The following is a 21193-nucleotide window of genomic DNA, read 5'->3' as shown; positions in this document are numbered from 1 at the left end:
TCTGTGTACAAACAGGAAAGACCAGGAGAGAAACCTCAGGAGAAACCAAACCTGCTGACACCTTGATCTTGGACTTCTAGCCTCCAGAACTGTGAGAAAATAAATTTCTGTTGTTTAAGCCACTCAGTGTGTGGTGTTCTGGCAGCCGTAGCAAACTATAGGCAGTTAGAACTGTGGAAGACTGGGTCAGGGCAGGAACGTGTGAGAATTAGAAGAGGCAGAGGGCCAAGTCTTTCCAAGTTTAGAGAATTAATACGATGATAAATAGGTGACCTGACCACAATTCCCAGAAGGCACATCTATCCTCACAGGGGCCTACAGGGCAATGTCCTGGGTCTAGGATTTCACCATATTCTTAAGTTTCCATAGCACTTTTCCAGAGGTCTTTCTCATTCCGTCTCATCTTTCGCCCACCACCCGGCAGTTGGAGGGGTAACCGTGGGCACGTTGCCGGATGTCTGGTCTTGGACTCCAGGTCTCATCCCATAAACTGCAGGCTGAGAGTTCTTGGATAGGCTCCCAGGCAGGACCACTATCTCTGCTCTCCTTTATCGAAGCCGAGTCATTTATATTTTAATGAGATTATTTTCCAACTCAACAGTTTATCTTTAGTTTCATTTTCCTCTTGCCATCTGGTCCCCTTATGCTCACATGTAAGGCTAGTGGCTTTCTTTGTCTAAGTAGATTTGTCAATAGTTTATAATTTTTCTTGTCATGATCATAATATTTATTTTTCACATCAGACAAACTCTTCTGGAGACTTGGAAGAAAGTTTTGGATTTTTTTTTTTTTGTCATGTCTCTCTTTAACCTGAAATTTTTGTTTCCGGGAAATGTGTTTTTTAAAGTAAAGAATTAAATAAAAATGAATGAACAAAACTTCCCAAGCCAATATATCTTCGAGTTCTCATTGCTGCTGGCAACCCTAAACCAATACTTCATTTAAAGAACTGTAGTTGATCAGGCTGGCCTTACAGCAAATGATCCAGAAGGTTTAGACTCATGCCGTGGAAGCGGCCTAGCTTCCTTCCCTATGACTTGAAACTCAAATTCGGGAAAATCTCATGTGCAGGAGAGTTTCATTTTTTATCTGTTTTCAATCTCTAGCCCTTAAAGTTCTTATCTTAAAGCTGCTTATCTTCTGCTATTCAGAACCCTTGGCCTGCTCCCAATTACTTTTGGCCTTCTCCATTACTAATCTCTTTCATCATCAATCTCTTTATTTTCCATCAGATTATTTTGAGATTTTTTTTCTCCAGTAAAGGGCTTTGATATTCCAGTCCTATTCTACTGGCTGATGGCACTGTGTACCTGTCAGGTGTGTGTCAGGAGCCCTCTAAGGAAGGGTAGTCTTGTTGGAAAGCCTGGCCTTACCCATGGGGCCTGGAACATAATAAACTGCCCTCTCCTGACCTCAAAACTCCATTAGGCCAGCCACGGCTTCTGGCCTGTTCCCCATTGTGTCCCGGGCACCCAGCCACTGCCTGGCACAGTGAGTGCTCAATAAATAAATGGATGAATGGACTTGTTTTCTAATACCAACCTCAACAAAGACTGAAACAAGTATTATCGGTGAAATACAACATGAGAGTGTTGTTTAGAGCTGTTTGAGCAAAAGTGATTAAAAAAAATCAGTGACATCTTATTTATATGATGCATAGTTTCTAGAGAGCTCCAAGTCTCCTATGAGGATTTATATCAACACCCATTTTAAGGATAATGGGAGCCTTATAAGGTTTTATTGAGGATTAAAGAGATCATGAATGTAACATCCCTACCACAATCCCTGACATGTAGTGAGAGCTTTTAAAACAGTTGATGGTCTACCCTTTTCCTCTACTGTGTTTCCCCAAAAATAAGACCTAGCCAGACAATCAGCTCTAATGCATCTTTTGGGGCAAAAATTAATATAAGACCCGGTATAATATAATGTAATATAATATAATACCGGGTCTTATATTAATTTTTGCTCCAAAAGACACAGTAGAGCTGATTTTTCAGCTAGGTCTTATTTTTGGGGAAACACGGTAGTGACATGACTGATTCAGGTCCAGAGGTCAGGTTTTGCGTTTCCTGGCCTATTACACTTCCTGCCACACCTCAGCATTCCTCCCACGCTGTCCTCAGACTCTGATGGGAAAATCTTTAGGGCAGCAGGCAGAGCACCCTAAGCAAACCAGTGACACTCCTCTGCTCCCATCTGACAGGGGTGAGGGAGGAGGGCATTGTACTCCCATGATTAACGTGATTGATGCTAAATAGTTAGAAGTAGAGCCAGGGAACCATGCAAGATTATGGGCAAGATACCCTATGGTGAGCACGGCAAGTCCTCCTGCTGATTCCCTGCTGACAGCTCTATTTCCAAACAAATAACAAATAAAATGAGGCTCCTAAGACCCTAGGATTGAAGTGGGAGCCCACACAGAACCATGATACATCAGCTCAGAGGGATAGTGATTACCTTCACACTTTTCTTCCAGATAATAAATGCATCACTGAGTTGCCATCAGATACTGTGCCAAAGATAAATGATAACACTTGTATCCCTGTGGTCGAGGGGACCTGAATCAATGCATCATTTTGAGATGTGGCCCAAGCTTTTTATCTGGTCTGACCTTTCTTTGTATATTTAAAAAAGACTGAAATAATTTAAGTAGCATCTCATTTTCTACAGCCCTCCTTCTAAAGGCCATGCTAATTTCACTCTTTCTTCTCTGACCTTTTTCTTAATGCAGTCTTCCTGAGGATGGACTGGCCCATCCATTAGCCATCCAGGTAGATGACAAGAACTCCATCGCATATAAGGGTCACCTGGCTGCTCCATTCACTCATTGGGTGGCCTGGGGCAGGCACTCACTGCAGTTTAGTTTCCTCCACTGTAAAATGGAAAAATACACCTACTTCACAGAAATTTCTTTGTCAAGGGTTAAATGAAGTGACAAATATGAATTATCCCCACACAGAATAGACAAAGGTAGATTCACTAGTGGCTATAAGAATAACAAGATGGTAGAATGTTCATTATACTTATCTATTTTTCCACTTTTATCACTCCCTTTCATCTGGTTTCATTGATACTGTATTTGTCCTTCCACTTTCCAAATAGGCAGTAATTGTCTATTGATTTCCAGGAGATGTCAGATTTATGTAGAAATGTCTATCACCTCTGCCATATTGTGTTCTTCCAGTCACCTAGGTTTCCTTTACTCCCCCTCTAATCACATACTCAGTGCCCCACCCTGCCTCACACTTGCTAGTCCCCACCCGGGACACTCTCCTCACTTCCTACCTCCACGCTGGGTCTGCTTCCCTTTCATTTACCCATTCACAAAAGGAGAATAGAAGTGTAATCTCATAATCAAGAAAAAACACAGGTAAATACGCCAACTGCAAATCTTAAATGAGTTATCCTTACTGAGCATAAAATTCCTTTTATGTAAAACAGAAATGGATATATTTTATTTATTTATTGCTCCAGGTGTTGGGGATATAGCAGGGAACAAACAGAGCCCTTGCTCTCATGGAGCTGGCATTCTTGGAGTAAAGTTGGGGAGGGAAGAGCAGGTAATTAGTAACTAAATCTATCATATGCTAGGTGCTGGTAGAGTTATAAGAAAGAGTAGGAGAGGTAAGGGGATTCTGTGATGTAGGATTACTTGGGAAGGGCTCTCTGATGAGGGACCATTTGAACATGAAGGACATATAGCAGGAGTCTTGCAGAAAATCTGGCAGAAAGTATTCCAGGGAGAAGGAACAGCAAACACAAAGGCCCTGAGGCAGCAGAGGGCTAAAATATCCCTTCCTGACACTCAAATTTAAAATGTTCTCTTTTTCTCGGGGCACACTATGCTTTTCTTTCATAGCATTTATCTCCATTTATGTTTTATATATTTCAAGGTATCTAATTCACTTAACTAGTCTCCCCCTCTGGATTACAAACTCCATGAGGGCAGGCACCATATCTGTTCCTTTTTTTCAGCTAATGAGCACAAATTGAGTAGAATATATTCATGTCTGTTTTGTGTAAAAGGAATTTTATGCTCAGTAAGGAAAATTCACTTAAGATTCAGGGTTGGCATATTTACCTGATGAGGAGATTGCATTTCTATTCTTCTTTTATTAATAGTTCTCTCTTTTGTGTAATTTAATTAAGATAAGCATCAGAAAGTGATATTTAGGTGGGGAAGGAAGAAATAAAGGGAGGGAAGCAGGAGAGAGGAAAAACAATATATTCCTCTTTACGGTATCACTTGTCACCCAGAGTGGCACTGCTTTGCAAGTTGGGAATGTAGCTAGCTTTAAATGCAGCGATAGCTGCCTGTGACTAGGGTTTGGCATGTGTCAGGACCAACGTTAAGTATTGTACATACACGATCTCATTAAATTCACAACAAACTATAGGGTAGATATCAATAGCCTTATTTTACAGATAAGTAAATTAAGCCTCAAAGAGATTAAATAACTTGTCTTAAAACAGAAGGAAGTAGAAATGAGTGCCTTCTAAGGACTTGGACCGGGCTGTCAGAATTAAACCCAATGCTTCTGGTCCTCCCTCCCCCTAAGCTTCCATACCACCTTATCTGACAAAGGGAAGTGAATCCCTCCAATAATGATCATTAACTCACCCAAGGTCTTGACAGGGGTACTTTACAAACATCTATCCCCTTACTTACTGCAACAACCCCTGACTGAATGCACATTAAATGGTCTTTGTTTTAAAACACATTTTGTTAAAAAATAGCAAAACAATGCATGACACCGATTGTAAACTGGAAAGCTGGGTGGCGGGAAGCCACACAGACCTGTGCTAAGAAAGGGGATAATGAATTCAGTGTTGGCAATTCTGAGGAAACTAGAAGAAAACACCTGGATATTCCTATTCCTCCCAGAAATGAAACAGATCCCTACTTGATTTCACTGTGCGGTGGGGTATTTTCCCGTGCAGTTCGCCGCGCGGGTCTTGGGAACCTCGGGGCAATCCCTGGGACTCTGATTCACAGATTGTGGGCCCAGGGGAAAGGGGTGGCTCCCATACACTTAAACACGCCGCCCGCAGTTACAAATCACAGACAGGCACAGGAACAATCGCGTTCAGTACATACACAGAAGTGTGCACTTCCAAACACATACCTCACCCGTCACAACACAAACACCGGCGCACGCGACCTCACACACTTCTCCCACTCATGCACGCACACCACACACAGGCGCGCAACACGCGAGCTCACACGTGCTTGCGCACATGTGCACATCTGCGCGCACACGCTTACACTGGCGCGCATACCCTCTTGCGCGTGCACATACCCTCATTCACATACACACACCGCGCGCACACCCTCACACCCGGAGTACACACCCTCTGGTGCACGCACTTACCCTAGCGCGCGCACACGCTCACACCGCTGAGCAGCGAGGGGCGGGGAGGGCGGCCACTGGTGCCCGGCCCCTGGTGGCCAGGAGAGGGCGCGGCGCGGTGGACCGCGGTGGACGCTGGAGTCGTTTGCCCTAGCCAGGGCGTGGAGACGCCAGCAGCGAGCCCCGCCAGCTCTGGCTGCACTGTGCTGGGCGGCCCCGAGGGAGCGTGCCCCAGGTCACGCCGGCGCCCGCGAGCGGGGCGCGGCAGGGAGCGCGCCATGGACCGCAAAGAGGGCGCTGGCGAGGAGGATGAGTGCGTGGACTCGGGCGCGGAGACCGGAGGGTGAGCCGACGCGGGCTGTGGGCGGGGGGCGCTCTCCGAGTTGCGCGGCAGCTCCTCCCCGGCCCGGGACCTTCTTGGACCCAGCCGCAGAGCGGGAGCTGCGGCGGCGGAACAGGGAGACGGGGGCTGCCCCTCTCACTGGGTCCCCAGGGAAGCCAGAGAGTCTGTGGTGGGCCCGCGCCCCCCCAGGCCGGCCCTTAGAGCCGAGTTGCGTGGTCCATGGCTCCCGGGGGCAGGATAGACCCACCCCGGGGATGGGGGAAAGTGGACTTACGGTTCAGAGTACCCCCCTCCACAGGCCCCCACCCCAGCCCCTCTTGCCCTCGTTATTACTGAGATGATGTGGAGTGCCAGGCAAATGCAGTGTCCCCGAGATCATCCTTAGAGAAACAAGGGATGCTCTTGCACTTGTTTCGTGAGGACTTTCTTCTTGTATCTCCCGAGCCCTCTGAAGTCGGGGTGGGGGCTTGGGCATGAGGAAAAGAGGGTAGGACACCCGGCGCCTAAAACTCCTTCAGAAGTTGTCTAAGAGGATAGCATTTTTCATTCTATGGCTTTCCGAGATCCCCCACCCCCAACTCCTCCATTCCCCCGCCGAACTTCCTCACCTCTTTGCGCACCTGCCCCACCCATAACTGTTTGCCTTAGGTACAGGTGGAATAAAGATCGTGGGACGAAGACCTATGTAGAGAAATGTTTGCTTTAGAGTTTGAGTTCACTTCAATGGACTCAAACAGTTACCCCAAACCTTCGGAGACTAATTAGCCCTCTCCCAACAAAACTGGTTTCCTGAATGTCTCTTAGAAGGTGAAAGTCATTGTAAAGTCTTCCTCCCAGCCCCTATCTCTAGAGGATTTCCCTATGCAGAGTCAGCGCACGTCCAGGATGCCTTTACCCACCCAGGAGGAAAGGGTGTCTTTTCCTGTCTGCGGGAGGTCTGGACCTGCCCAGACAGAAAACCTCCATCCTGGAAGGTTGGGAGGTTTAGACTAATTTCAGGGGTTGGCAACCTTGTGAGAGTGGCAGAAAGAGAGTCCAGGTCCAGAATGGACCCATGGGTCTGACCAGCCCCAAAGAAGGGCTCCCTACTCAGCCCCTCCTGCAGGCCCACCCCCACTGTTTTTTGGAGCCTCCACTGCCACTGTTAGCCCAAATCTGGGACTTTATACCCTAAAGCATTTACCCTGTAATGGACTTTCCCTGTTATCCAAATTTGTAATCATCTATGGTTCACTACAGAACCCAGTGATATTCCAGTGGAGTAACCTGACTCCAAATACTGAACTCCCTTACTTTTTCCCACACTTTGTATGTGTGGCATTTATCAACTTTAATTGAAGATCCTTAGCTTTCCCCCTCTCCTGCCTCTAGTTAGCTGGACCGTGAATAGAAGAAAGCAAAATTAACCAGCTCATTTTCAGCTAGGTTAAATAAAGCACCAACTAGTCCATTTGTTTTCAATTTTCAGAGCTCACTTAAAACAGATATTTTTTCCAAGGTCTCCCTCTTGGAGAAATGAGTGGAGAGGAATCCCTGACCCAGGGGGGTGACATCACCCCAGGATCCCAACGAGCAACATGACAGCTCCCAGGACTCCTGGGGATGGGTTTGCTGAACATACCATGTTTCCCTGAAAATAAGACCTAGCCGGACAATCAGCTCTAATGCATCTTTTGGAGCAAAAATTAATATAAGAACTGGTCTTATATAAGACACAGTCTTATATTATTGTCATGCAGGGTGTCATGCGGGTCTCAGTTCCTGCTCCCCGCACAAGAACACAAGTGAGGCCAAAAGGAACACCCATGGAGCCATAGATAGGGGAGTCATACCACTATATTCTCGCTGGTGGCTGGGTTGGAGACACAGGAAGGAGGAGCCACACGATCCGATCGGCAACCTGCCGTCCACTTTGCCAACCAACCCCTTGCTAACTGCAATCCGCCATGCTAACTGCAATCCGCGCTTGCTAGCTTAGCCACGGCAGTTATATCAGTGGCTAATGGCTAACTGGTTACAGCCGATGGCCATCTACTACCCGAGCCAGCACCTTTCCTTGTGAGGCCGAGAGCCTGGAAACTGCTCTCCTGGCTCTGTCCCCACAATTATATAAGACCCAGTCTTATTTTACTATTTTTGCTTCAAAAGACACATTAGAGCTGATTGTCTGGCTAGGTCTTATTTTCGGGAAAACACAATACTGACACTAGAGCATCTGTTCTCTGCCTGTCAGAAAAGTTTGCAGTTGTAACAGGACAGAATTATTTAAAGAATTCTTATTGCCTCAGTAGCAGCCTTAAAGATACAGGTAGAATGATTTATAGATGATGTAATACAGAATTGTACACCTGAAATCTATGTAATTTCACTAACAATTGTCACCCCAATAAATTTTAAAAAAAGATACAGGTAGAATGGCCTGCATTTAAATAAAATAGTTTCTGTGTATGCTTATTAGTCTTGTGTTTGCCACATATTCACAAATCCCTTAGTTATCAAAAAGCTGTTCATAGTTTCCCTGCTTTTCTAGAGCTTGCCTCCTCTTACCTTATCTAGCTTTCATATAGCTACCTAATGTTGGGTATAAAATACAGAGAGAGCACTCAATATATATTTGCTATCATTATTTTTTAAACACAGATCTGATCATGTCTCTCTCCCGTTCAAAATTTAGTGGTTCTGTCACTATAAAAGGTGAAGAGCTCAGCGTAGCCTACAAGCCCCCATGTTATAGGTTTCCTCTCTCTCTCTCTCCTTGCTTCTTGGTAGGTCCACCCTTGTACCCTGCATCTAGCCACATCAGCAGGGTGTTTCCAGGTCCTTGCTTTTGTCAAACTGCCCTCTTTGCTAGCTACGCCCTTTTCCACCTGGCATGCCTCTCCACCAGGTGAAACTCTACTCTTCATTTTTAAGACTCGGCTCAAGTGACACATCTGCTAAGTCAGGGATCCATAATTTGGGGTCCATGTATTGCCTCAAGCTTATGCAGAATGATATCATTTGTGAATTTTTATGAGACGAGACTGATCTTTATCAGATTCTTAAAGTAGCCTGTGATTCCCTCCATACCAAGTTTGAGCAGGGTGTGAGAAATTTTGTTTTCAATAGGTTGCGTTTGAGGTGTTGGGAGACGTCCAAGTAGCGATGATGAGCCTGAATGTGTCCACTTACCTAGCGCTTAGAGAGGAGGTATGTGTGATGACATTGCATTAGGGAACTGTCTGCCTAAAAATGGCAATTGAAGCCACGTAGATTAAATCAATTAGAGGCAAAAGCAAACACTTGCCTAGCATTACTATGTGCAGGTACTATTCTGAGCCTTTCCATTATTTCATTAATTCATTTACTCCTTAAACAACTCTGTGAAGCAGTTACTACTTAAGGCCAGCCTTGAGAAACTACAACATTTAAGTGTCAGGTAAAGGAAGATGAGCCAATAAAGGAGCCTGAGAAAAAAAAGTAAGCATGGAATTAAAAAAGGGAAGAATACGGTATACCAGAAGCCTAAGGAAGAAAGAAACAGACCAACTGTGCTACTGAAAAACTAAGATGAGGAATGTGAAGTGTCTTTTTAAATGGAGAGAATGAAGGGAGGGTAAAGTAGTATTGACCCTGGAGTGCAGTGGAGTGGCGGAAGTGGAAGCCAGGACGGAGAGGAAGGTGAGGAGGAGAAGAGAGCTGGAATCCTTTGTCTGGAAAGGGGGAGAGAGAAGGAGAGGCAGTCGCTGGAGGGGAGAGTGGGGTGAAGAAAGGATTTCCTAAACACAGGCAGTAATTGGACAATAAATATGCACAGAAAGGATTCTGTACAAGGGAAAGGATAAAGATATGAGAAAAACTGATGATCTGTCATGTCAGCTGTCTGAGAAGGTGGAGGCAGGTGGACTGCAGACCACCTGTATGGATGGACTGGCTTTGGATAGGAGGAGGGACTTCTCCCCTCCTAAAACTAGCAGGAGAGAAGGCAGTATGGGTTTACATTTGGTGAAAATTCAGCCCTCTCCCAGAAGAATGGACATTTGAAATAGTTGTTTGGACAATGTTGAGTGAGGACCCAGTTGAGATTAGTGGTTACATGTTTACGGCGGTACCAGTCTGCCTTGCTATTTCTTTTCCTGCAGCAGTGCTTAACTACCCAGGGGCAAGTAGGCAGAGAGATGGTGAGCAGTTGGGATCCCTAAGGCTTGGGGGAGAGGGATTATTGCTAGTGGAAACCCAAATTAATTTTAGACTGTAATAAAGAATAAAAACCATTTATTTGAGCAAAAGTTGCTGCAGCCTGGGAGACACACATTCTTGTAGCAACTTAAATTGTGCTCCTCTGACAGAGGCTACCTTTTATAGCAAAAGTTCCTGCCTGTATTCCCAATTAGGTCATTTTATGTAAAGGAGGTATCCAAATTTGTACACTTCTGATTGGTCCGAATTATGCAGTACTGCTTGGTAGGCATTATGCGACCAGATTGGTCATTATGGAGCAGTTCTGACTGGACAGGACAGGTCTTAGTACATTGGTCAAAAGAGGAAACCAGGAACTCCCTCGTAATAGTTGACTCAGGTACATAACTGAGCAGGGCATAATACCATAAGCCGAGAGTTCAGTTGGAGGTTCTTCCCAATATATAGAATCTGTGAGAAGCCCCCGTCAGCAAATGCCTGCTAGGCTGTTATTAGTTATAAAATTTGGGCCCTCAGTTGGCCATGGGGAGTCCATCTCTGCAGATAAACTCCTTCTCGGGGTTCATATCAAATGAATCTTCTCAGGGTCCACACTGGGTTGCTGATATGAACATAAGAGCAAGGGATTTGGGTATTTTTTTTGAGCTGAGTATTGATCCTTTCATAATTATGGTCAAAGAGTGGTTCCAGGAACCACTGTGGGTCCCACAGCCTGTGGGCAGACTGTACTGATCACTTTGAAAGTTACAATCAAAAGAGCCAAACTGCCAGGGTTCAAATTCTCATTCCTCTACTTAGGAATTGTAGAAACTTGAGCTAATTACTTATCCTCTCTCTGCCTTCAGTTTTCTCCTCTGGAAAAAGGGGATGACAATAATAGCAACCACCTCATAGGGTGATTTTGAGAATTAAATTATGCTATACATTTAAAAGCCTGTAGGAACAGTGCCTGGCATAAATGAGTTCCTCAGTACATCATTGTTGCTCATCATAATATTGTTATGAAAAACACTCCAAGTGGTAAACTTAGAGTTTTATATAATAAAAATGTGTATTTCCGGGTGTGTTCAAGACCATATGTTCTTTATATTCACCATAGTAGATGTTCTGATGCTTTTCAATGCCTTACACAATTGGATCATCGTTCAGAACATCTGAGACTATAGGACATACCTCAGTGTTATAATTATTGTTTTACAGATGAGCAAATGGAGGTTCAGAGAGTACATGACTAATTAGTGATGAAGGGAAGCAGAGTTTGCCACCCCAAAATATGCCTCTTTGGGATATTATTTTAGGCTGGCTAATTTTAAAGAACAGCAGACATGGGAGAAGCCCTGGAAACCAAGTAGAAGTTACCCTTTGTAGAAGGACACTTACATTTGTAAGGCTATTTCCCTCACTGTGCCAGGCCTGCCTACGCTATTAATGGAGAAGGCCTAGACTTAAAGCTGCATAACAATCTTACCCTTGTTTACTGTGCTTTTCCTGGTCACCTCCTATAACTCACTCTCCACCCCCAACATCTTCTTTTGTCTTTAGCTGAAGGTGTTGAGGTGGTGGCTTCTGTCTTTTGGCAAGTTACTCAGTTTTCCTGGGTCTGTCCCATGTATATAGGAGGTATGCATGTTATTAAACTTTAATTTGTTTTTCTCCCGCTAATCTGTCTCATGTCAATTTGATTATTTGACCAACCAGAAGAACCTATAAGGGTAGAGGAAATTTTTTCTTCCCCCACAGTGGCCTACCTTGAAGCCTGGGTCTCTATTGCACTTCCCACCTAGTGAACTTGACTCTCAACTTCTGGAATTAGTTCTTGTTTTTTGCTCAGACATATTATTTTGCTTGAAATGCTACCTTTGCTGTTTGACCCACCTAATACAGGCCAAGACTAAAAGCAAACTAGTATTCTTCTGTGGTGATTGATGTCATATTGAAACTCCCATTTTCCACTTGAAAGCAAGCCTTTGTGCTTCTGTGTACTTTTTGTTAGAAAAAAACTGGCAAGTCAGCTACTGACGGTGGTAAACTATCTTAAGTGCAGACCCATTTATATATGATTCCTATATGTATAATCATAATTAAAATACAGCCAAGGGACTACATCTAACATTCTCTTCATCATTGCCACGGATACTAAATAAATAATATTTGGAAATGTCTACGATGTGGGTAAGGTGTATGAAAATGTATAATCCTTGTATTCTGCTCATCTGTATTGTGTCCATAAATTTCTCATCCTAAAATTCATGGACTCACATTTCATGCTTCTTTCTGGCAGAGTTGAATGTCTTATGTATAGCCAGCTGGGTAAATTCTTCGGATGTGAGACTAGTAAACAGGATTCCCAAGACAGGTACCAACTGCTGTTCCCTTCTACTCTAAAATAGCTGGGGAGTAAATACCCCTCCAGATGCCAAAACCTATTTAGTATATACAAAGTTGTTTTAAGCTTTACAGTTCGTCTTTCACTGGCAGTATTTCCAGTGTATAATCTTTTGGGGGTATTTGGACTGTATTTTAAGAGCTATAAAAGTGTTCATACCTTGACTCAGGCCCTGCTCTTCCTCATGATAATTATTCTAGGGAAAAGAAAGTAACTATGAAGCTATATTTATAAATATCTCATCAACATGTGCTTTGCAAAAGTGAACAATCAGGAACAATCATATAGCTAACAAAAGGGAAATGGTTGAATAAATTATAGTACATCACTTTATCTAAAATTATAATTATAGGAACCATGTAACAGCATGTTTTGATGGTGTTTTGTGAAAAGAGCAGTTTAAAATTATATCTCCATCATTATGGCAACTACGTACAAATTACATGAACAGGATCAGAGCCTGGAAAGCAATGTGAGATTTTAGGTGACTTTTTTTTTCTGTTGATTTTCTGGTTTTAATGGTGGACAGGGATGGAAGTTGGGGTGATGGATGAGACTGTAGACCCACTGGTCATGGAAAGAGGGGTTTGTGCTGTATAACGTCAAGCTTGAACTTCATCCAGAGAGAGACATGATCACATTTGTACTTTGCAAAGATTAAAGATTGGCTGCTGTATGGGGAAGGACTCGGAGCAAGTGAGCGTGACAGTCAGGACACTGACCAGTTGGCAGGCTTGACCTGGGCAGTGCCTTTAGTGACAAGAAATATGGAGAAATTCGTGGCAGGGATATTAGTTGTGCTAGCACTTGTCCTGAAATACTACTGTTGCACTTTAAGATTCTTGAAATACATTTCAAATGTAAATTTCACTCTACATGTATTTCCATCTGTATGCAGATCTTTAAAATGTATGCATATGTGAAATCCATCTGCCTCGGGAATATTTGGAAAATGCTAGCTGAAAATACTGACAAATTTTTAATACAATAAACAGTCCTATCATACATTCTTATTAAACATTTGATTTGAATGGTCATGCAATTTCTTTCCGGTCTAGCCATCTTAAGATGATCATATGTAATGGAATTGTTTCATTGTTGCATCTACCACAGTAGATGTTTGTGGAGCATTCATTGCACTTATATATAGTTACATTTCTAAGCATTGGCCTCAAGTTTATTTTTGTCCTGCCTGATTCCAGAAAACATGCAGTGCACAAACACTGGGGTTACAAATCCTGGTTTTCAGAATGTTACTGATCCTTCCTCTTTCATTTCCCTTAGCCAGCCAGCGTGTCGCCTAGCCAGTTTGTCACCTAGCCAGTTTGTTCTACCTCGCCACCGCCCTGCACACATAGTTCAAGCTCTTATCACTTCTCACCTCCTGGTCTGCTTACCAATAATACCACTTTAGTCTCCTAATCAATAATATAAAAAATTGGAGTAGATCTAGGAGGATGCAGTTGGTAATATATAAATGGATATGCAAATGTTAGTAGTTGTTCTTACCAGTTTTAAAATTCAGTGATTCAATGACTACTGAAGTATTTCATCGGAAAAGAGAAAACCACATGCTGTTTTTCTTGCATTTCCTTCCTCTACCAATAAATCGGTGAATCAGTTTGTGTAAGAAATGTAGATTCTTTTAACTAGTGAGAGCCATGCTTTTTAAGGTGGTTTTTTTTTTTAAGTTTTGCATATACTGTACTTTTTTAATGTGGTAAGAAACTCAGGGGAGTGAAAACTGGATGACTTAAGACAGGCGCTGTGAGACTAAGTAAATCTAGGGAGCGCATATCTATAAAATTAAACAGAATTAACCACGTTATGTGCACCACTGTATCCCCTAACTACCACCTTGACAGACTAAATCCCTAGATGCCTGAGAGATTAATTTCCTACCGAGAATGACTTTAGGACACTGAGAGAAGAAAACTAACAGCTTCTATACCAAATTCGATGCCAGAGAGGGAAGGCTTAGCAGCCACACTACTAGGGCAGAAGCTTAGCAGAGATTAAGCAGGCAGATCCTTGGCCAGAGGCCCATTCGCACAGAGGCCGAATGCCAGTGGCTGATTTCTTAGCACAGAAACTGATGGCTGATTTCACCCTGGCCCTAACCCTGCCTTTTCCCTTTCCCGATCACGGCCCACATCCTGTTACTGCACTTACTGTCAAGCAGGATTTCTTCTTAGATGGACCTGAAATCAGTCAGACATCATTATGCCTTTGTGTTTCCTGATGGTCAGCCAGACCTTGAATGTGGAAGCCCTCACAGCCGGGGTCCCCTGCTTACTCTCCCCAGGGTCCACTACTCCTCTGCACAGAAACATTTGCCCCTGCGATGGTATTTGGTGTGGTGATAACATTTGAAGGGAACCGTTTGGGGAATTATGACCCCTTTGAGAATCTGTTGAAAACTCTAAGCCTTCTCCCCAGAAAAATAAGCATCCATTCAAAAATTTGCCAGCAAATTTAAATGGTTCGGGACCCATCTGGTCTCCCATCTGGGACAGTCACGGAGCCCATATGAAGGACTCTTGATTTCTAAAGTGCTTTTCAAGTTTTGCTTTTAAATTCAGACATAACTTTATTTTGCACAAACAATACTCAGCACTATAGTTTTTAATTCGTGCCATTCCTTTACGAGTTAAATGCTACCTACCACTGACTTTAAAATGCTAGCTTGAAGAAATCATTTGGATAAAGAAAAAGAATGTCTAATCTTGCTAATACTAAGGTTTTGTGTTTCAGGTCTGACTACAGCCACATGTCCTCCACCAGCAGTAAGTATGGTTTAAATGTCCTTCAGCAGGGTCTTCACAGTCCCCCGGGGATCAGTCCCATCTACACATGTAGAGAAGGCCATCCCCGTGACCCCCGGCTTTAATAGTAAGACTCACGGAAGTGGAGGCTTTTCCTGGAGAATTTGCACCGTGATTGCAGGACTAGATATGCCACTACTTTCCCTGTGGAAATTCAGCCTGGAGGGACTAGCTGAGGCTTTGTGAACACGAATGCTTCTAAAACACCTTCTCTGAAGAATCTGAGATAACTCATTGATTCAACAAACATTTATCAAATACTTAACTGCCTGAAGGTTAACAGCTTAGAACACATTCATTGGATCCATGGAGTGGCCCCAACTCATCTGATAGGCAAGTTTCCTCCCTTGTATTTCTGTGTCTGCAGGCAGATGTCATAGGTAATTATTAATGTTATATAAGGGAATATGTTTATAAACACACTCAGCATAGAAAAACTTACCTCTATATTAAATATTAAATTTCAAGTAAATCTACTCATGGGAAATTAGGTCTTATGTCTAGCAATAATTTACAGTGATTAAGATGTGTAAATGACCAAAGCCATTCAGATTGATTAAACATTTATTTTAAAATAACAAAAAATTGTCGTATGATAAAGTGCTGATTTTTAAAATCAGGACAAAACACTTCAGTATTTACGATCTCACTATCATGTTAAACTCTCAATTCTAAATAGTTCCCAGTTGGAAAGACATTTAATTGGATTATTCTGTTTACTAATGGCCTGGCTTGGTTTTCCTTTACAATAAGAGACTGTGTAGAAAGCTGTATCTCTGAAATTGTAATTTAGTGTCAAATTATATTTAGTTATTAGTATAACTGCAACGAGCAATTTCTTTCATTTCAGCCAACTGGAGACTTAACATTGCCCCTTAGTTATTAAGAACCATTAGTAATAATGAGAATAATGCTCCAGTGATTTGCGTTCACACCCTGAAGCTTTAGCATTCCTAAAATCAGAGAAAGCTCTCTTGAACTCTCTCTCTGTGCCACCATTTTCGTTCCACTCACTTTTGCCCAGAGGCTATATATTTTTAAAGAATGATTTTTATAAAGTACTTGCCCAAAGCCTTTGCTCAATTTGTAGCTCTCAAATCAGCCCTCTGGGTCACAACAAAGCACTTCTCTTGTCAAAGAAACTGGTAATTCGGTTTGGGATGTTTTCCTCTCCATTATTTTAATTGCAATCTCTGAACTGGAATTTCTCTTAGTGCCGCTGGGATCAATAGCCTTTTATTGCTCTTTCTTTTCTCTTTAAATATTTGGTGATTCCTACCTCACTCTTCAGCTCTGGGGCCTCTTGGTGAATGAGAATGTATATTTATATGTGTTTTATATTTCAGTTAGGAAATGTATTTGGCTACAAATAATAACTTGAGAAAAAAATAATGACTTGAACAAGTAGAGGTGTGTTTTCTTCTAACATTTAAAAAAAAAAAAAAAGTCCAGAGGAGGCAGCGCAGGTGAGGTGTAGAAACCCCTGCAATCATCCCACTACACCATCCTCAGCTTTTGGCTTCCATCCTCAGAGTTGCCTCAGAGTCACAAAGTGGCTGCCTCCAACATAGCCATCACATGCCTGTTCTGGGCAGTAAGAAGGGATGAGTGGATATTGGTGGGCCCCTCGATGTCTTTACTCCGCATGTTGCCTGGCCTGCCTTTCCTCCCAGCCAAGGAACATAGATCCTGGTCACACCCATACTCAGGAGAAGGCCCTTAAGCAGTGAGTGAATGGTAACAGTGAACCCTTTCTGAAAAGAAAACAAATAAAGTCTAGAGTCTTAAATCCTTTAAAAATAAGTTCAACAGTGCTGCAATAATAAAAAATATTTTCCAAGTAGATTTTTAAAATAGTGTTTCCCCACCAACTGTATAATCACACAGAGGACCTAATAGAGAGCAAGTTAATGTGTTTACTATCTACCCTGAATGATTCAGTTCTAGGGTCGCTGTCCCTTCACAGCTGACTTGGTGGGGCTGGTGCTCCCTGTGTGACCAGTGGGGCCCAGGGGACTGACCATCCCCGTTCCCATTTGTCAATCCTGGAAGCAGCTCCTGCATTTCACTGTGATTCCATTGCCCTCAGTCAGCCTCTCTCACTCAGTGGCTTGTTTCTGAATGATGCCTGACTGGAATTTGAGCGTTGGTTCTAATCATTCCCTGTTAAGAAGTAGATTTTTCTATGTCTGTGAGTTGTTCTTATTCAGCATTCACATGATGCTGCTTTATCCATTGGTTCCTGAGTTCACAGGGCCAGAAATGCTTCCTTGGGGTGTGCTAGGTTAGAGTCTGTTTGTTCACAGTTGGTTTTCGTCCTTCCCAAAATTGTGAGGAAAGCTTCCTCCAAGAATGCTAGTCAATGTTTAGTCATCTTTTCCCTCAATGCAGGGGCTGCTTCCTCATGCTGCCTCCCCCTGATGGGAAATGAGGAGAGGTCATCACCAAAACAAAGTACAAGAATTAGGTGTCCTAGGTCCTAGTCCTGGTTCTACCCTGAATGAGCAGTGTGCTTTCAGACAAGTCAATTACCCTCTCCGGGCATCAGTTTCCTCCTCAGTGGAATGATCTGGTTGAGCTCGATGGCCTCTAAGGGCCTTTGCAGAAGCTCTGGGATGCTAAGATGTAAATGTCTTAGAAACTCCTCTAAGCAGAGAAGAAGGGAAGAAGGGAAGGTGGAGAAGAGGTGAGAAGGAGTGAACAGTTGAGGAATCTGTACCTTTGTTCTTTGTCCCTGAGTAGAGTCTGGAGGAAGGGCATCCTCTCTGGTGGCCCATAGCATTAATCCTGAAGTGAGGGCTGTTCAGAATCACCCTGAGCTTCTGTACTGTGAGCTCCCTGTAAATTGGTGGCAGTGCGGACATTGTGATGTGGGGCAGTCGCTGCTTTTTAATCCCTGTCCCCTTGAGAAAATGGACAGGGTACAGGGTTATGGAGGGCACGTGGATTGTGGATATCCTGTTTTTCCTTAACCTCATGGATCATGGTGTCGCATTTCCATTGTGTCCGATGTCACTTTCAACTCTGGAGCAAGCAGCTAAGGGGCCTTCTTTAATGAATGGTCTGGTGTTATGTAGGTGAATTTTTTCTAGTTGTGTCTGGTCCATTATTGGCCTCTTTAGATTGACAGGGCAGACAGGCTTTTCCTTTTTTCTTTCTACTCCTTTTTTCTTTCTATTAGGTTGGTGCAAAAGTAATTGTGGTTTTTGCATTTTTTTTAACCTTTTAAACCACAATTACTTTTGTACCAACCTAATACAAAGCTAAACACACTGTAAACACTCAGGAGACCTCAATAAATCATAACGCTTCCCAAGGAAGACGAATTTAATTTAAACTCTCAGAATTTTTCCAGAATCCTGGTAAGGGGATCATCAAGCCACTATGTACAATGTGCATTCTTAAGTGTTAAATAAATAAGGGGAAGTTTTATAAACAGGATAAAAGAAAACACGATAATTACGTTGGGAAAAAAATCAACTGGGCCACGTAATGTTAATAGAACTTCCATCATGTTTGATTGACTATTTCCGTTCCAATAAAGATTATAATCATACGTGGAGAACTAATCTTAGAACATGCTGGGGGCTTTTAAGTGATATTTTTAGGACAGTATAACTTTTCTTGGGGATCTCTAGCCCCAGGATAATGTCAGTAGGAAGTGGCCAAAGAATGAACTAGCTCTCTCTATTTGAGACTGTTCTCTGTTTGCCCCCCTAATTTGTGTCCGAAAACTGTTCCTTCTCAAACTCAGGTATAGACATTAACTCTCCCTGGCCCTTCTGAACTGCCTGCCAGTAACAGAGGGAATGCCTTGCAGTTCTGAAGCACTTCATGCTTTTTGAAGCACAAATGGTAGAAGATGGGTTGCAGGGGCAGAGGGCCACTGGCAGTGTCCCGTGGAACTCGCCCAGTCTGAAACGGTGGGGAAATGGCCACGAACAGTGTGTTCTGCTGACCTGAGTCCAGGAGCGTGTACCAAGCTGGGTATAAGAGGCACACGTCATGGGTAGGTGGGAGTCGCTGATCTTCTTCAACCTGCCCAGGCCTCAGATTCCTGCCCTCCGCCAGCTTTCTTTGCGTAGCTTCCTGCTCTGTCCTTCCAGTAACTCGGCAGCTTGCCCCTTTCCTGCATACGTGCTCCCTGCTGACCCCGAGCTTTCACAGACCGTAGGTCCAATGGAGTTCTGTACCCTCAGCTGTGCTGAGGTCTGTGACCTGCCCTTAAAGGCAGCCCTGACTAGGCCCAGCGAGTGCTCTGGGCCCCTGGATGCGATGCACTCTCATCTCAAGGAAAAAGTGTCAAATGGGTGTTTCTCACACAGGAAAGTCGGGGTGTCTTGGTTAATTGCAAGACACTGTAGCTGGTCAGAGCCACATTGGGGACTTGCCAGCTCTGCCTCGGTGTCAGTCTGGGAGAACATCTCATTGCTTCCTCAGGCTGCCTTTGCTCACAGGCATATCTCTCTCCACATAAATGCCATCTTCTCCCTTTCATTTCTCTGTAGTTTCATCATTTCTTTGAAGTTTCAGGATACTGAAGCAAAATATGTTTTAATTTTGTCCTTGGCCACAACGTGCCTCCTCTAAACATGGAGGGAAAGACAAGCCTATTGTGATTTAATTTATACACAAATGTAAGGAGTTTTAAAAGCAACACATTGAAAGATATGATTACATACTGTAGAACTCGTCACTCATAAGGAAGATTTGAATATATATGATCTGTATTTCCACATCCAAGAGCTAAATTCAGACTTGGGATAATGAAAGATTCATTATTTCCTTTCTGTTTTTATTAGAGGACTTATTGACATATTTTGTTCATTTTAGAGCCAGTTTTTACCACATCCCCCCAAAAAAGAAAATCTGAATTTTGGAAGAGGTAGTAGGAGCTAATTTAACTTTGATCCATTTGTAAATTTCATAGTTTTTTTTCTTCGGTATAAAGTACCTTCCCCATTTTAATTTCAGAGCAAATATTCTTTCGGAATCTTAGTCCATGAGATCTAGGCAAAACTCAAATCTATTCATTAGTTCTTCTGAAGAACAATTTTAGCCATTGAATATACTTAATTTTGTGATTAGCATGTAGTTGGCAAAGTAGAATATAGCCTTTTAGACAATGTTAGTTATGGATGGAAATATGGTCTTTAGGGACCAACCTGACAAGTATCTCAGGTCCATCACTAGTTTCATTTGTTTTCTACTTCCTCAGTTTCCAAAACACTTATTAGTAATACTAATGATGATGTTTGATGTACTGTTGTAAACCCAACAGTTGACATAAAGCATGTAGCCCCAGGATGTAGCATGTAGCTTGTAGGTGACACTAATAAAAAGGCCACAGTCCTGGCTATGTCATTTTTGGCAGATCTGGTCTTGCAGCCACTCAGGTGGAGGGTTAGTCATAGCCTGAGAATCACAGACTGCCACCTGGCACAGGTTGGGGTATCGGCTCACTCCATATTTTGTCAGCTGCCCAGAGAAGGCATTCTCGGCCTGGCAGAGCACATAAAATCACCAAACTGGAAAATGTATTACTCAGTGTGGTCTAGGGACCGCTGCATTGGTCCTGGAGCTTGTTAGAAGTGCAGGATCCTGGTAGCCCATCTCCCCAATACGCAAGATTGCTCTTAAATCATCCCTGGGAACTATGGTTTGTCCAAATTTCTTACTGTTAGAGTCTAATTTTTAATGGTGTAACTTGTAGGCTCTAGGATTTGCAGGATGTCTAGAGGAGAAAAATTTTCACTTGATAAATATTTAAATGATTTTATCGATAATTTCAAAGAAGAAAATTGTGTTCATCCTCTAAGAATGGTTTATTTTAAAACATGAGATTTATCCTTTATCAGGCAATCTAGAGGCATTCGTTTTGGGGGGGGATTTTTTTTTTGGGGGGGGGCTTTTTGAGAAGCAGGTGGCAACCTTGTCTATAAGACCATGGAAGTAGCATTGAAGCCTCTGAGGTGAGTGAAGCCACTGACGCTGGAAGTATGAGTACACTTAGACTGTTCCTTGCTGGTATAGGGTCTGTAAGTTCAGAGTCCTCCGAATGGGAACCTGAAAAACTGGACAGTAATACTGTTTGACAGTTGATAAG

At 43.0% G+C, this 21193-nt stretch overlaps 1 protein-coding gene across 2 annotated transcripts in view; it reads left to right on the top strand.

Moving 5' to 3' along the window:
• The first annotated feature begins 5212 nt into the window (after positions 1 to 5212).
• FAM124A (family with sequence similarity 124 member A) overlaps positions 5213 to 21193 on the top strand; it is a 71386-nt gene continuing 55405 nt past the window's right edge. The window contains exons 1-2 of one of the 2 annotated variants that reach the window (XM_019752183.2): positions 5213 to 5697; positions 15017 to 15048. In XM_019752183.2, the coding sequence (XP_019607742.2) occupies positions 5633 to 5697; positions 15017 to 15048 (97 nt within the window). In that variant the 5' untranslated portion in view covers positions 5213 to 5632. The remainder of the gene's footprint in view (positions 5698 to 15016; positions 15049 to 21193) is intronic. The other variant, XM_074329908.1, reaches the window with a different exon arrangement.

Source organism: Rhinolophus sinicus, linkage group LG04 (assembly GCF_036562045.2).
Source record: "Rhinolophus sinicus isolate RSC01 linkage group LG04, ASM3656204v1, whole genome shotgun sequence".
Classification (NCBI taxonomy): domain Eukaryota; kingdom Metazoa; phylum Chordata; class Mammalia; order Chiroptera; family Rhinolophidae; genus Rhinolophus; species Rhinolophus sinicus.
This window is presented reverse-complemented; position numbering and strand designations above follow the sequence as displayed.